The sequence below is a fragment of the Bufo gargarizans genome, chromosome 3, assembly GCF_014858855.1.
Source record: "Bufo gargarizans isolate SCDJY-AF-19 chromosome 3, ASM1485885v1, whole genome shotgun sequence".
Classification (NCBI taxonomy): Eukaryota; Metazoa; Chordata; class Amphibia; order Anura; family Bufonidae; genus Bufo; species Bufo gargarizans.
Genome location: NC_058082.1, coordinates 276,879,906 through 276,897,546, shown reverse-complemented (window position 1 = coordinate 276,897,546; position 17,641 = coordinate 276,879,906). Strand labels below are relative to the sequence as shown.

Sequence of the window (17,641 nt, the reverse complement as noted above, 5' to 3'; positions counted from 1 at the left end):
CATCACTGCACCACATACTGGATGCATGTAGTGTGTAGTGAATGCAGGCAGGCTATTATAGCCAAGTGATAAAGTACAGGGTTAATTCCGCTATATTGGACTGGACTTTATGACTTGGCTATAATTGCCTGATGGTATTTAGATTAGCAATGGTTCCCCCACATAAATATCCACCTCTTAGGCTACGTTCACACCAGCGCTATTTATTTCTGTTGTTCTGCTCTGTTAGAGGAGCAGAGCAACAACAATAATGGAACTGCTGGATCGGCCACATAAGGGTGGGTTTTTGTGATATATTCACTGTAGACAAAAACCGTATATATTAACGGATGCCTCAGACAGATGCCATACTGTGGCATCCGCCACCACAGAGTTTTTTTTTTTTTTAATTAAAAATAAAAAGATACTTTTTTTGGGAGGAACTCTGCAGGATGGGAAAGCGTAGTGTACCACGTTTTTCCATCCTGCGAAGTTTAGCAAACAAAACATGTAGGCCTAACTGACAGGGAAGAAGCTGAGCAGACTTCGTCAACTATGATGGGATCCGTTCAGTTTCCGTTCCGGATCTGTCTTTTTACCAGACAAAAAAGTCCTGCATATAATGCTTTTTTGTCCGGTCTTTCAAGAGAATCTGCAACAGAGGCTCCAAATGGAGCCTCCAACTGCAACCATCATACTACTCGTCGGGTAAAAAATAAATAAAAATACTCCTCAAAAATGGTCAGAGGAGTATTTTTACTCTTCTGGAAAAAAACGCAGTGCGAATTCTGGTCTCCATACTCAAACCTGACAGTCATCAAATCCCAAACAGAACCTGGATTCATCACTAAAGTCAACATGGTTCTAGTCCGTAGCAGTCCAGGTTTGTCATTGATGACACCACCACAAATGAAAGAAACGGTGACTGGCTGTTCAGTGGCTGTCTGTCCAATGACGGGACACATAATGGTTGCCGTTACACCAAATTTCTTTCTGCTAAGCACCTGGAAATGGAATGTCTGAATGATGGACAACAAAACTGCAGGAGCTGCCTGTGTATGTTGGCGGATCAAACTGTCCTCTCCACTGGTGGCCTGCCTGGGCCATCCAGAGACTGTTCACCATGTGTGCATGTCCTCACATAACCCCTGCCACCAAACCTGCTAACAGCTAAGTCAGAATGGCCTAGATGGCAGGCAATTCATTAAAACAACCATCCAGCTTCTCTCAATCCAGTGTTGCACGCCTTCTCAAAGTCTGTCAACGAACTATCACCAAGAGGTACAATACCTAAAAGTAGCCTCCAAGAGCCTTTTTATAGGGGCAAGTGTCTAAACAGACTTCACCTGTAATAATTTACATATCTGCCTGAAACATACGTGCATTCAGGGTTTTGCAGAAATCTGACATTTGTATTTGGAGGAATTTATCGCGAGGGTAAAACTTGAAGTCAGTTTTGCCTGTGTTGGTGTACTTTAAGCCACATTTATTAAATGTTGCATGTTGTTTGATAAGTTTGTCTCATCCTTAAACCTAAAACTTTTGTCTAGAAAACCTACTCCAGTTTTCTCTTTCTCCATCCTCCTACCAATTTTTTGGTGACTTTTAGAAAAAGTCTCTGATGAATCTGGAGTAGAACTCATTAAAATAGCTAACCGGGCCCACTTCCCTACCTTATTTTAAAACTGGAGTGAGTAGTGTAAAAATGCAAAAAGATGCAAATTTTTGCAAAAGCAAGTCCAAAAAGTCACAACTTATTGAAGACAGAATTTTGGAGTAAATGCAAGATAAATCAGGGCCAAGGACTGTATATTGCTTCAAGGTCATGTCTAATTTTGACTTCAATTGTTGTATTTTAAGGGTTTGCTTTACTTAAAATGGCCAAACAACGTAAAAACTGGAAATATAAAATATAAAAATGAGAAAACCGAGCATTGCCTTCACTGCCTCCGATAGAGAGGTTCTGTCCTTGGGTGTCTGAACAGCCTCATGGAATGCTGACAGCTGTTACCATCTGACTTTGGCATTTAGCAGCTTTACAAGGTTAAGGACCTCCTTGCAAGTGAGGCTTGGACAATTCGGAACTGCGTCTTCTTTGATAAGTTATTTAATTTGCAGCCTCCTGCTGTGTGTAAAAGGAGAGACTGTGCAGATTCCATATGTTTCCTCCTCTAATGGCAGCAGCTCAGCCAATATATATTCTTTTAACACTAACACTATAATACAGCAAAGTGACCCAAGTGACAACATCCTGCAAGAACAATAAACGGCAACTATAAAAAGCTGTGCATACGGTTTATAGAGCACCATAAAGACCAAAAATCATCTGCACATCTTAAGGTCTACAATGAATGATATGGGACCCCAGGGCACTGAGCTGTCAGGTCTACCACGGTGGCCATAAACTCATCTTCTCTTATTTCATCGATGAGCAAACAAGGTACGCACTAGGGGCGATAATTCCACACAAGCAGATCAACACACAACTTTGCGACCTAGTACTAAATGGAAAAAATCCTTTAGATCTTAGGCTACGTCAGCATTTTGGCTTTCAGGTTTTGAGATCCAGCAAAGGATCTGGTTTTTCCATTACTGAAAAAAAAATGATCCGTCACCCACTGACTTACAATGGTTTTAATGAGGGATCCGGTTTGCTCTGTTTCGTTTTAATACAACCACATACAAACGGAACGGATGCGGAAGTCTTGTATTAAATTAACCATTTGGCCGTGCGTCTAATAAAGCGAATACTTTGCTGGCCGCTATGCTGCACAGCGCGGCCAGCGAAGTATCAGTGTGAAGGAAGGAGGCGGGGACACTTATGGCGGGGCCTGGTGCAGTGACTCTACTCTAATACACCGGGCCCCGCAACTGTTAAACATTCAATTTGATCTCTATATCTAATTGTAGACACGCTGTACGGTACTTACTGTAGTACCAGAGGTATAACATTAAGACGGCGCAGCGCCTGCCGCCTGCCTGCCCCAGCTCCCTCTGTCATGCGGCGCCTGCCTGTTCATTCATAAAGTGAGATAAGCAGGCAGGCGGCACATGACCGAGAGAGCTGTGACAGGCGGTGCATGACTGAGGGAGATGCCGGTCTGCGCCGTCTTAATGTTATACTTCCGGTACTACAGTAAGTACCGTACAGCGCGTATACAATTAGATATAGAGATCAGATTGAATGTTTAACAGTTGCAGGGCCCGGTGTATTAGAGTAGAGTCACTGCACCGGGCCCCGCCATGAGTGTCCCCGCCTCATCCCGCCACACTGATCCATCTGATGGGGGATCTGTAGATGACATAAGTGCCATCCACAGAGCCCCCCCATCAGTGTCATCCACAGAGCCCCCCCATCAGTGTCATCCACAGAGCCCCCCCATCAGTGTCATCCACAGAGCCCCCCCATCAGTGTCATCCACAGAGCCCCCCCATCAGTGTCATCCACAGAGCCCCCCCATCAGTGTCATCCACAGAGCCCCCCCCATCAGTGTCATCCACAGAGCCCCCCCCATCAGTGTCATCCACAGAGCCCCCCCCATCAGTGTCATCCACAGAGCCCCCCCCATCAGTGTCATCCACAGAGCCCGCCCCCCCATCAGTGTCATCCACAGAGCCCGCCCCCCCATCAGTGTCATCCACAGAGCCCCCCCATCAGTGTCATCCACAGAGCCCCCCCATCAGTGTCATCCACAGAGCCCCCCCATCAGTGTCATCCACAGAGCCCCCCCATCAGTGTCATCCACAGAGCCCCCCCCCATCAGTGTCATCCACAGAGCCCCCCCATCAGTGTCATCCACAGAGCCCCCCCATCAGTGTCATCCACAGAGCCCCCCCATCAGTGTCATCCACAGAGCCCCCCCCCATCAGTGTCATCCACAGATCCCCACCAGTGTCATCCACAGATCCCCCCCATAACAGTGCATCATCCACAGACCACCATTAGTTCAAAACCTACCAAAAGCACACCTTTTGGTTCAAAATATTTTTTTCTTATTTTCCTCCTCAAAAACCTAGGTGTGTCTTATCATCAGGAGGGTCTTATAAAGCGAAAAATACGGTAATTTGTTTTATTCTGGTTTTGAGATCTTCTGCCTTACACAATACTGCTATTCACAGTAGTAAAAATGACATGCATGTTAAAACAAAGGTAAGCATACAGGCAGATCCATTTTAAGGGTGGTTATAGGTCTATTTACAACTATTCCTCATAAGTACATACAATGTACATACAATGTCACTACTTGATAGGCTACGTGCACACAAACAATTGTGTATCCATTTTCTGGCCATCTGTCCATTTTAAATGGACATTTTGCATGGCTCATAAAAATGGCAGAATTTTATTGGCTTTTTTTTTTTTAAATAAAATCCGAACCCCTGCAGTATACAGAATGTCCCTCATACTGTCCCCCAGCAGAAACAATGTCCCCCATAGTGGCCCCCAGCAGTAATAATGTCTCCTATAGTGGTCCTCAGCTGTAATGTTTGTTTTTAGCGGAAAATAATAAAGTTATTTATCTCATCCACTTGCACGGACAGAGGCAGTTGTTCCTCTCTTGATTCTGAAGGACTGGCAGAAGGACCTGCTCTCCTGCATGAAGCCATCACCATGCGATCATGCTCGGAGTGCATCACGCTTGAGCGCAGTTTTGAGCAATTTTTCTTCAGCACGGTATGAAATTCATGCATGCTATTATAAAAATGAAAAATAAAACACAATATGTGACAGACGCCAGCCACTTAGCAATTTTTTGCTTCATTATGGAGAATTACTTTCAATATATATGCAAGTGAGCGGTTAAATGCGCCACTGGCAGGCTCACACCACTCTGTGCACCCCTGCTCCTCCTACTTGCTCTGCCAGCCCCTCCCTCTCCTTCATGAATGACAGGGCCAGGCAACATGACAATGCAGGACACTGGCCCTGTCAATCAAGGAAGAGAGGGAGGGGCTGGCAAAGGAAGGCAGAGAAGCAAGGGTGCACAAATTGGCTTAGGCCCGCCCTCAGTGCTCTTAACTGCACACTTGCATATGGAATAAAAGTACTTGTTATCCAGAATGAAGCAACAATCGCTAAGTGAAAGGTATCATTACAGTCAGCTGAGCCAGCCATAGAAGGCATTGGCCTGGTTTTACATACTCCCTTTAACAAGTTCAAGTGCTGCCGACTCTCCTATCTATAAAACTGAACAGGTTTTAGGATTTAGAAAATATAACCATTTTTAAATATTCTATTAGAGCATTATAAGTGAACAGACAAGACATCTCTCTAGCACGACCTTCATCAATTTGTACCTATGACACCGGGTGACCTGTTCCATATGCACTTGGCAGCTGAAGGCATCTGTGTCGGTCCCATGTTCATACGTGTCCGCATTGCTGAGAAAAATTATATGCAAATTAGCCTCTCAGAGCAACAGGGGCGTTGCAGTTACACTTAGAGTCTCTGCTCTCTCCGCAAATGCTGCACCCTATGCACTTTGATTAACAGGGTCAGGTGTGATGACATTTTCACAGACTGGCCCGTCAATCAAAGTACAGAAGGCGCGGCAGTTGCAGAGAGAGCAAAGCCTCTAGGTGTAACAATACCTCCCCCATTGCTCCTAGATGCTCGTTTGCATATATTAAAACTTATATTAATAATTATATTAATATTTTTCTTAGCAATGCGGGCACATATGAACATAGGACCAACACAGATGCCTTCAGCTGCCAAGTGCACATGTAACAGGTCAGCCGGTGTCAAAGCTACAAATCTGCTGACAGATGCCCTTTAAGCCAGAGCAGCTACAACACATGTCTCTCTGGAAGGTTTGGTATGTCCATCCATTACCTGAACAGACTATTGCTTTTAATTGGCACCATGTAATTTTCATTTTCCTGATGGTGGCGCTACAAGGGAACTGAACACTTGCTGTAAGTTTCCCCATCATTTATAACTAAGGGTATGGCCACATGGGGTGGAAATCTGTGGTGGATATCCACAGCAGCATAACACTGACATGCTGCAGATTTCAAATCTGCACCCTCATACGAAGCAGCTATCTGTTCTGGCTCATGGGACCCCTCTATAATGTCCATATGACGTAACAGGACATGTCAGTGTAGTCTTCGTGAGACCACTCTTAATAAACTTATATAGCGCTGATATATTCCGCAGTGCTTTGCAGACATTAGCAGCACGCTGTCCCCAATGGGGCTCACAATGTAAGTTTCCTATCAGTATGTCTTTGGAGTGTGAGACGAAACCAGAGTATCTGGAGGAAACCCACACAAACATGGGTAGAACATACAGACTCCATGCAGATGTTGGTCAGATTTGAACCTAGGACCCCAGCGCTGCTAGGCACCAATGCTAACCACTGAGCCAACATGCTGCCGTACGTATGAAGCAATGCTGCATAGGGAGATGCATCAGGATAATTGGCCAGATGTGCTTTACCAGAAAGAGATATACATAAGATATCACTAAGAAGAAGTTTTAACAACTGTGCTAAAAAAAAACTCAAGGTCTTTACAAGTTTGTGTATTTGCTGTTATTTTTGTTGGGGGAGAATGACCTTCCTGGGTGGTCAAGCCAGATAAAGGTTTGTGTTCTTTCCATTTGTTTGAGAGAGATATACAATAAAGGCTTTTAAGTGCAGCAATCCTCCTCGCAATCATAAGGCTACTTTCACACTTGCGTTGCTTGATTCCGGCAGGCAGTTCCGTTGCCTGAACTGACTGCCTGATCAGGCAAACTGTATGCAAACGGATGTCATTTTTTCTGACTGATCAGGCATTTTTCTGACTGATCAGGATCCTGATCAGTCAGAAAAATGCCTGATCAGTCAGAAAAATGCCTGATCAGTCAGAAAAATGCATTGCAATACCGGATCCGTTTTTCCGGTGTCATCAGGCAAAACGGATCCGTTTTTTTTTTTTTTTCATTTTTAAAGGTCTGCGCATGCGCAGACCGGAAGGACGGATCCGGCATTCCGGTATTTTGAATGCCGGATCCGGCACTAATACATTCCTATGGAAAAAAATGCCGGATCCGGCGTTCAGGCATTTCTTCAGTTTTTTTCGCCGGAGATAAAACCGTAGCATGCTACGGTTTTCTCTTTTGCCTGATCAGTCAAAACGACTGAACTGAAGACATCCTGATGCAAACTGAACGGATTACTCTCCATTCAGAATGCATGGGGATATGCCTGATCAGTTATTTTCCGGTATAGAGCCCCTGTGACGGAACTCTATGCCGGAAAAGAAAAACGCAAGTGTGAAAGTACCCTAAGATGTTGAGAAAGGTGCCAGAAAAAGATACATTCTCCACTCACCCTCTTCCATAAACCACGTCTGCCCAGAAGATCAGCTCTGGAATGAGATCTCCCGCTTAGGAAGCATGGAGTCGTAGGCTATAATTATGGTTATTGCTATGCAGTTATGTGATATCCCTTTCTTTTATTTTGCAGTTTTGCATTTTAAAGGTATTTATTATACATCTTCTACATCACATCTATATAGAAGTTTAGAAGTGCAAACCTAAGCCAGAAAACCTTACACTGAATCTATCGAACATCCCTCACTGAAGTCTATAACATTGTGGCAATCTAACAAGCTAACTGGTGCTTTAGCGGTTTGTCCATCTTTGTTCTAACGGAAACCAGCTCTCTGTGTACTAAATTCCCAGTGAGCGTATGTAAAGCTACCAATCTCAACAGACAAAGTTGCAGCATCAAGCATGAGTAAGAGATAGAGCAGCAGACTAAGCCTCTGATGATGCAGAAGGTAAAACTCTGTTACATTAGCCGTTAGATTTTATGGATAAACATGATCCTATTAGTAATGAAATTTCTGCATTTACAATATACATGGGATGCATTAAAAGCCTTTTTGGGAGAGAATTGTTTTCTGTCAGCACAATCAACCCTAGAAAACCAAGGCATACTGCCTGGTAGGCTCGATCATGGAGACTGTAGTGACCTTTCTCTCTCTTGCAGCAGTCGGATTTATACTTCTGTTTATGCTAATGAGGTGCTCTGAGCACTGATGGACAGGCCTAGCCCCTCGGAGCACCTCTTCACCTCTGCCTTTCACCCTTTGCAACTCTCTCTCGTCCACTGTTAAAGGTTAGGCAACCTGTTGGGTATATTTTTGGTAGACCTCTTCCTCCTCGCCAGACCCGCAAAGGGAAGCATACTCGCCTCCTCCCTGCCACTGGGTCTTAGTTCTTTCTCCAACTCCCCTCAACTGACATGATGCAAGGGGGCAGGTCACTGCTGTGGCCAGTCAGTCATTAGCTGCAGCAGTGTCAAAGTTGATGTTGATAGTCGAGTACCCGAGCGAGGCAGCCAAGGCTGGGGAGTAAAGGAGTGGGGACCAGCAGCAGGGAGCAAGTAAGCACGCTTGCGCTCTCAGGTTGTGCGTGAACCCATTCATTTCTATGGGTCCACAAAAAATGAAAATACTTTAACATTTTAGGATCTGCAGGAAGGTTATACTATTACTAGCTGCAGAAGTGCTGGAAACAGCACATGCATGCATTCAGAATGAGGGCCTCATCCATCAACGACCTCTATTCACTTAAACTGGGGACAGACAGGAGAACTAGCCTATGGGCAGTCCATTCCCATTGTAAATGAACGGAGACCACTGATTGACTGGACCCTCCATCTGCGGTCATTTTGGGAGCACAGTGCCAGGTAAAAAGTGCACAGACCAGCAAGTAAACATAAATTAGGTTTAATAGACCAGTGTTTCCCAACCAGTGTGCCTCCAGCTGTTGCAAAACTACAACTCCCAGCATGCCTGCACAGCCAAAGGCATGTCCGGGCATGCTGGGAGTTGTAGTTTTGCAACAGCTGGAGGCACACTGGTTGGGAAACACTGTATTAGACCATTGGACATCGGTGACGACAGTTTAATAATGCCTATTACTAGCCATTACTCGCTCCACTAAAAAGCTTTGCATAGCACATTGGTACCTCTGTATAGCACATTGCTGCTCCTGCCTGTGCCCGCTGTGATAAAGCCAGACATAGCACATTTATACCAGGCTTTAGCAGAGCAGAGCTGGCAAAGGTAGGAGCAGCAATGCGTGTTCCTCCCTGTACATCGCTCACTGCTGCCCCACAGTGGAATCCGTGCACTCATACACCACTGACATTTCAGCAGTGTACAGATTCCAAAGTGCCATATACACCAGAGCTTCATGTGGTTATTTCGTAAGGAAACATGAAAAAAAAAAAAAATTTAAAAAAAATAATAAAAAAAATAAAAGAGTATATTACAAACATTCATTACATGTCATTTAGAGTAGTTTTAATAAAATTTTAAAAACATTAATAAAAACATATGCATGTATAAAATATTATATATAGTATGTATTTCATGATTTTAAACTATGCAATACAACCGCAGCCATTAAAGAGAGGAGGAAAAATAAATCTCCTGTGTACATGAAATAATTAAAGTGCCAAAGAGTTCAAGGAAATCTGCTACTCCCTTCAAAGGAATTTTCACACCCAGTATTAGCACTTCCGCATATAAAAGGAGGCTGTTATCAGCATTTGTTTTATTCTGCTCTAAACATTTTTTATGCATATGCCAAGCACTGAAATGACCTGCCTTTTATGGCTAGCCTAGGCTTTTGATCACTCCTGTGTGCAACAGCATGCAATGCATCACTACTTGCGCTTTAACTGACAGATGGCCATCACTTAGCTGGATGAGGGCACGGCTTAGGAAGCAAATTTGTGGGCCAACAGTATGGCACCCTTTTTTGTATCAAAGTAGGCCGACCAATAGGTGGTGTAAAGGTAAACAAAAGTGTCTAACGATGCACCAAATGAATGATCCAACATGAGCCACCTAGACACTTCTGTAGCATCTTTGGACTGTCAAGTCTAAATTTACACTAAACAATAAGACAGGATAAATCAATCTGTCCCATTGTGTGTGAAACCAGCATTAAAGTGGATTCAGACTGCCCCATTTTTGGGCAGATTATTGGGAAAAAACATTCCTGCGAACGCTCGTTCCTGACAATCTGCCCATCTAAATGTGCCGCCAATCACACCATGAATGAGCGAAGCGCTCGTTCATCAGGTGATACCGTCTTTCGTACAGGCGCATGAATTACTGTTTAAACAGTGATCTGATGCCCAGAGACAATGATCCTGCATGGGGACGAGTAATCGCATCCTCATACTGTGAAGGAGATCACAGCATGTAAATGCACCAGTCTCCTTCGCTGAACAAGCAGCTGACTGTGGAGAAGGAACGCTTCCTTCCCAACAATGTAACATCGTGCGGCCTCCCGCCTTTAGGGAGACATGTCTAGACCTACTGAGGGACGTCCCATATTAGCACCACATCTTAAAAGGCCCAAGTGAAAAGCAGTGCACAAAGTTAGACACGCAGTGAACAGAAATCAATAAACAAGCTGTCCTCAAATAAGAGCCATAAAACCTGGGCTGAAACAGATTCAAGTGCAGAAATAGTGGGAAGGAAGAAGGTGGTTTCTGACGCTTAACTAGTTTTCTGGTGATCAAAGAGTCACCACTCCAGGGGCAATGCAGATCAAGCAAAGTCTTGATAAGTGCCCCGCACCCCACCTGTTAAATTCACTTTGTCTTAGGCTACTTTCACACTTGTGGCAGAGTGATCCCGCAAGCAGTTCCGTCACCGGAACTGCCTGCCGGATCCGTCAAAATGTATGCCAACTGATGGCATTTGTAAGACTGATCAGGATCCTGACCCGTCTTAAAAATGCATTGAAATGTCGGATCCGTCTTTCCAGTGTCATTCGGAGAAAACGGATCCGGCATTGATTTTTTTCACCTTTTCTTCGGTCTGCACATGTGCAAACCGGAAGGACGGATCCGGCGTTCCGGTATTTTGAATGCCAGATCTGGCAATAATACATTCCTATGGAAAAAAAATGCTGGATGCGGCAAGTGTTCAGTTTTTTGGGCCGGAGATAAAACCGTAGCATGCTGCGGTATTATCTCTGTCTGGATCAGTCAAAAAGACTGAACTGAAGACATCCTGATGCATCCAGAACGATTACCGTATTTTTCGCCGTATAAGACGCACCGGCGTATAAGACGCACCTAGGTTTTTGGGGAGGAAAATAAGAAAAAAAATATTTTTAACCAAAAGGTGTGCTGTGGGTTTGGTGGGTTTGGAACTAGGTGGTCTGTGGATGGCACTATTACTGGGGATCTGTGGACGACGGACACTGTTATGGGGGGATCTGTGGATGACGGACACTGTTATGGGGGGATCTGTGGATGACGGACACTGTTATGGGGGATCTGTAGATGACGGACACTGTTATGGGGGGATCTGTGGATGACTGACACTGTTATGGGGGGATCTGTGGATGACTGACACTGTTATGGGGGGATCTGTGGATGACGGACACTTATGGGGGGATCTGTGGATGACGGACACTTATGGGGGGATCTGTGGATGACGGACACTGTTATGGGGGGAACTGTGGATGACGGACACTGTTATGGGGGGAACTGTGGATGACAGACACTGTTATGGGGGGATCTGTGGCTTTCACTGTTACAGGGGGATCTGTGGCTGGCACTGTTACAGGGGGGGGATCTGTGGATGGCACTGGTATACATGTGTCATCCACAGACCCTCCCAGCCCATAACTGTGCCATCCACAGATCCCCCCGCCGCACTAATATAATATGTCTTATTCAATTAATAGTTATTAAATATGCCTCTTTATTCCTAAAAGTACCTTAAATCCTAAGCGCTTCAGTAGAATGCCGGCAGGCCGGGCAGCCGGCGCGGCGCGTCACTCACTGACGTCACTTGCCTGCGCCGCCTGCTTCATTCATAAAGTAGGCGGCGCAGGCACGTGACATCAGGGAGTTACGCTGCCGCCCGCCCGGCCTGCATTGTACGGATGAGCTTAGGATTTAAGGTACTATTAGGCATAAAGGGGCATATTTAATAACCATTCATTGAATATGACATATTTTATTAGTACACCGGAGCGGCGGGGCGGGCCTTTAGTACAGTGACTGCACCGCCCCGCCGCTATTGCCGGCCCCAGCTCCTCCTCCCAGTCCCTCCCCGAGTCCTCGCTCTCTTTACATCGCTGCCAGCGATGTAAAACTGACTGCATTCGCCGTATAAGACGCAGGGGCATTTCTCCCCCATTTTGGGGGAAGAAAAAGTGCGTCTTATACGGCGAAAAATACGGCTCTCCATTCAGAATGCACAGGGATATGCCTGATCAGTTATTTTCCAGTATAGAGCCCCTGTGACGGAACTCAGTGCTGGAAAAGAAAACCGCTAGTGTGAAAGTACCCTTACATTTGCTCCCTCATTTTAGTAAAAAGTGTAAAGAAGTAGCAAAAATAATTAGAAAGTTTAGATCAAAGGCATACCTGTCTCCCATCCTGGCCAACGTTTGTTTGACCTCGTACTACAGTTCTTATACTGTCATCCAGACGTCTGGAACAAAAAATGCAAAACACTCACATATTTGTCATACTTCTGTAATACAGTGTTATTCTATTGTTCTTCTCAAAAGCCATTATGTGGTATTACAAGCTTCACTGTACTGCATGGTAAGATAGATTTCAGATTATAGGGTTCACAACAGTCAAAGGAACATTGAGGTCTACATCCAATACTACAAAAAGATGACCATTTGCAATCAATATTTCCAGGCTCCTCTTCCCTGTACTATAGGCAGCCCCCTAATCTGAGAAACATCATTGTCAGAAACTGGAACATTGCCATGTAACCAGACAAAATGTAAGACCTGTCCACACCTAACCAGTGACAAGATACAGATGCAAATAGCATCAGGACTACAACATCCCAGGTACCTTTAAGCGACCACAACCAAATGATTATATGTACCAAATGGCCTGCCGGGGATCTCTATGTAGGTGAATCTGGTCAAAACCTTGGAACAAAAATGAACTCTCATCGCCACACAAGGAAAGATCATCACAGACATGAAAGTCTTGACATTAAAAAGGGAATTTCAAATCTCAAAAGGGACAGGAGAATCTGGGAATACAAGCTCATGATGACCTCTGACACTCAGATCAGGAAATCATGTGTTACATCTCTTATGGAATCAGCCCCTCAGACCTCTTAAGGCCCTGTTTCACAAGCAGATTATTGACTGCTTGGTAGCGATCATCTGATCATCTGGCAGTGTAATACTGTGTTTTACATCAGTATTCTCATCTACCTCACTATTCCTTTCGTGTATAAAATGGGAATATTTAGACCGTGTGTTATAAAATGCCTGATGAAGAGACCCAAGTAGTCTCAAATTCTAGCAATTGTCTCATCATCCTTTCAGTTAGCCATCAAAAGGTATCTACTAAGGAATCTTCACATATATATATATATATATATATATATATATATATATATATATATATATATATATATATATATATATATACACACACACACACATATATATATACACACACACACACACTAGGGGTGTATCTATCACAAGGCAAACAAGGCATTTGCCTAGGGCGGCACTTGCCAATGGGCGGCAAAATGCCTTGTTTGCTTAGTTATAGTTACACAATATGCTAAATATCTTTTTTGCCCCTTGTCCGATCCTTCACTATGCGAGCGGCATCGCCGGCGCCACATAGCGAAGGAGTTGAAAGACTTAATTCCTCCTCCTCCTGACTTCCTCCCGACCTCCCCTGCCTTTTGCGTCCGCGTGTTGCCGTCGTGATGTCACACGGAGGTGGAGTCACGGGCTGGCAACGCTAGGGTGAGCCTTATCTCCTCCAAGTGCAGAACGGATCCTGCACACGGTCACCGTGAACACTGAGGCCAGGCCCCGGCCACCAATGCACCGATCCCTGAGCCTGCTATCTTCAAAAACTGTAAGTACTTAAATTACAGTAATTCAGAAGAAATCAATTACTTTGTTGTTTTATGGGGTAAGGGGGTTGGGACCCGTTGAGTGGTTAGAGGGGGGAGAAGGGGTGGGTCAAATTTATATTAGGGGGGTGCCTGAGTTTAGTCTTGCCTAGGGCAGCACAAAACCAAGATACACCACTATATATATATATATATATATATATATATATATATATATATATATATATATATATATCTCTATCAGTTGTTTTTTTTAAATCATCCTACGCATCTAAACCAGGCATGCTCAACCTGCGGCCCTCCTTGTTGCAAAACTACAACTCCCACAATGCCCTGCTGTAGGCTGATAGCTGTAGTCTGTTCGGGCATGCTGGGAGTTGTAGTTTTGCAACAGCTGGAGGGCCGCAGGTTCAGCATGCATGGTCTAAACAGTTTGCAGGAGACTTTAAGGCCCCTTTCACACGGGCGAGTTTTCCGTGCGGGTGCGATCCGTGCGGCGAACGTATGGCACCCGCACTAAATCCTGACCCATTCATTTCTATGGGGCTGTGCACATGAGCGATGTTTTTAACGCATCACTTGTGCGTTCAGTTGAAATCGCAGCATGCTCTATATTTTCCCGATTTTGACGTGACGCAGGCCCCATAGAAGTGAATGGGGTGTGTGAAAATCGGATGGCATCCGCAAGCAAGTACGGATGCCGTGCGATTTGCACGCATGGTTGCTAGGAGACCATCGGGATGGAGACCCGATCATTATTATTTTCCCTTATAACATAGTTATAAGGGAAAATAATAGCATTCTGAATACAGAATGCATAGTAAACCAGCGCTAGAGGGGTTAAAAAAATAAAAAATAATTTAACTCACCTTAGTCCACTTGCTCGCGAAGCTGGCATCTCCTTGTGTCTCCGCTGCTGATGAACAGGACCTGGGGTGAGCTACTCCATTAAATAGAGCTTAAGGACCTTCGATGACGTCACTCCGGTCATCACATGATCTTTTACCATGGTGAATCACCATGGTAAAAGATCATGTGACGTACCATGTGATGACCGGAGTGACGTCATCGAAGGTCCTTAACCTGTATTTAATGGAGCAGCTCACCCCAGGTCCTGTTCATCAGCAGCGGAGACACAAGGAGATGCCAGCTTCGCGAGCAAGTGGACTAAGGTGAGTTAAATTATTTTTTATTTTTTTTTAACCCCTCTAGCGCTGGTTTACTATGCATTCTGTATTCAGAATGCTATTATTTTCCCTTATAACCATGTTATAAGGGAAAATAATACAATCTTCAGAACATCAATCCCAAGCCCGAACTTCTATGAAGAAGTTCGGGTTTGGGTACCAAACATGCGCGATTTTTCTCACGCGAGTGCAACGCATGACAATGTTTTGCACTTGCGCAGAAAAAAATCGCGCATTTTCCCGCAACGCACCCGGCTCTTATCCGGGCAAAAAAACTCACGCCCGTGTGAAAGAGGCCTAAAAGCTATGGACAACTTAGGGGGCAGTTTTTCATCATTGTATTTTATTCATTTTGGGTTAATAATAATTTTTTTAATTGGTCTTTATAAAAAATAAATAAAAAAATCAACAGTGTTTCCTCTACACCAGGGCTGGCCAACCTGCGGCCATCCAGCTGTTGTAAAACTACAATTAAGACCATTCCCTGCTGTAGCCTGATAGTTGTAGGCTATCTGGGCATGCTGGGAGTTGTAGTTTTGCAACAGCTGGAGAGCCTCAGGTTGGCCATCCCTGCTCTACACCTTTCACTACATCTATAGACTATTGCCTTCTGCCCCATACTGAATCCGTCAGGGAGCTGCTTTGACGGCTCAATCTGGAGCCCTTATCTCTGAACTCCTGACAGTTCATAAACACTCATTACAGCCACAATGGGGTCATTTACTATCAGATATATGCCAGTTTTCTGGCGTATATCTGTCACAGATTGCGGCACAAAGGTTATTTGCACCCCAATCTGCGACTTTTCCACGCTCACACCAGGTCTAAAAAAGGGGGCATGGTGGGGCAGGGAAAGGGGGCAGCCGAGTAGGCCCATCTCAGTTATCATTTTCTACACCTGTTTTAGGATGGAAGCTATCTTACGTTTAGATTGGTGGTGGATGCGCAAAACTTATTTATTAAGATTGGCGTCTAAAATGCCGGTCTTAATAAATGACCCCCATTGTTACCAAACGGATAAGAATATGGCTAAATGGTTATGAGCTGTCTGGCATTCAGAGATAAGGGCTAGAGATCAAGCAGTCAGAATAGCTCCTTGAAGTACTCACTATGCAGCAGAGAGCAGAGTATGTAGATTCATGTTGCGCCTCTACATTTTGATCGACAGGGCCAGGCAATGAAAACATCACAATTCCTGGCCCTGTTAATCAAAGTGCAGAGGGTGGGGCAGTTGCAGAGAAATCCGAGCCTCGAGGTGTAACAGCAACGCCTCCGTTGCTCCCAGAGGCTCATTTGCATATATAAAAACTTCATTTTTCTCAGCAATGCGGGCACATGGGAACAACTGAGATGTATTCAGCTGCCAAGCGCACATGTAATAGATCCGCCAGTTTCATACGTTTGCAGACACATGCCATTTACAGTAAAATCCTACAGCTTTGGTTTTTCTGCATGGAGAAATGGAGAGAACCCACAAAAAGAATAAAAACATAAGGAACATTAGAGACAACAGTAAACCGAAATTCATCAAGATGAAACGGATACAGTCATAAATATTTCTGGAACCAAATGTACCTTATTTTCAGGCGAATTTTGTTCACAACATCATCAATGTTTGATAAGGACTGCAAAGTAGAAAAAAGGTGTTACCACAAATCAGGCTCAGAGATTGCTTTTCTGCCTGTACGGGAGAGGTGTACAGGCTTATACATGGTGTTTAAATGGGTTTTCCTCAAGCTAGGTCATCAGTATCTGATCAGTGGGGGACTGGCAACCGGGACCCCATCCATCAGCTGTTTCAGAAGGCAACAGCACTCACAGTATCGCCGTGGCCTTCTCTCAGCTTTCCCTAGCCTAGTGACGACACGTTCATCGGCCACGTGGCTAGGCACAGCTCAGTGAATGGAGCTCAGCACAACACCAAGCACAACCACTATAGAATGTACGGCGCTGTGCTTGGTAAGCTGTAAGAAGGCTGCACCGCTGACAGGAGCGCTGATGCCTTCTCAAACAGCTGATTGGTGGGGGTCCCGGGTGTCGGACACCCACCAATTAGATACTAATGACCTAGGTCATCAGTTATAAAGACTTGGAAAACCCTTTTAAGCTGTAATTACAAAATCTATATATGAGGGGCTATTCACTGACAGATGTTTTAGCAGATATTCGTCGTCATTTGGCACTCGTGCAGGTGGATCTTCCTTTTCCTTTGCTCTGGTTCCTCCAAAATAAACACCGTTTTTTAAGAAATGACATGTAAAAATTTAGGAGGTATTCCAGCACCATAAAAAGCTCTGCAAATGGTTAACAAAAAAACAAAACAAAAAAAAAAAAACTCTTGTATTCACCTTGCTGATCCCCTGCTGCAGCCATTCTGATGGTGTCTGTGTCTCCACTGCCCTTCACTTCCTGCTGAGGTCTCGGAAAGCCTCTCAGCCAATCACTGGAGGCGAGTCATCACTGCAGCCAATGATCGCCTGAGCAGGAAGTGCAGCACAGCAGAGGCACGGGCACCATCGGAATGGTGAGGCCTGTATAAGCTTTTAACCATTTGCAGACCATGGGACAGCTTGATTATAATGGAG

General features: G+C 44.7%; 1 protein-coding gene across 1 annotated transcript in view; it reads right to left on the bottom strand.

Annotated features, from left to right (window-relative positions):
- Window positions 1-17,641, bottom strand: part of VPS53 (VPS53 subunit of GARP complex) — a 148,747-nt gene that overhangs the window by 113,356 nt on the left and 17,750 nt on the right. Inside the window, exons 3-4 of the mRNA XM_044286498.1 lie at window positions 16,632-16,681; window positions 12,384-12,450 (exon numbers count right to left, since the gene is read on the bottom strand). Coding sequence (XP_044142433.1) covers window positions 12,384-12,450; window positions 16,632-16,681 — 117 coding nt within the window. The remainder of the gene's footprint in view (window positions 1-12,383; window positions 12,451-16,631; window positions 16,682-17,641) is intronic.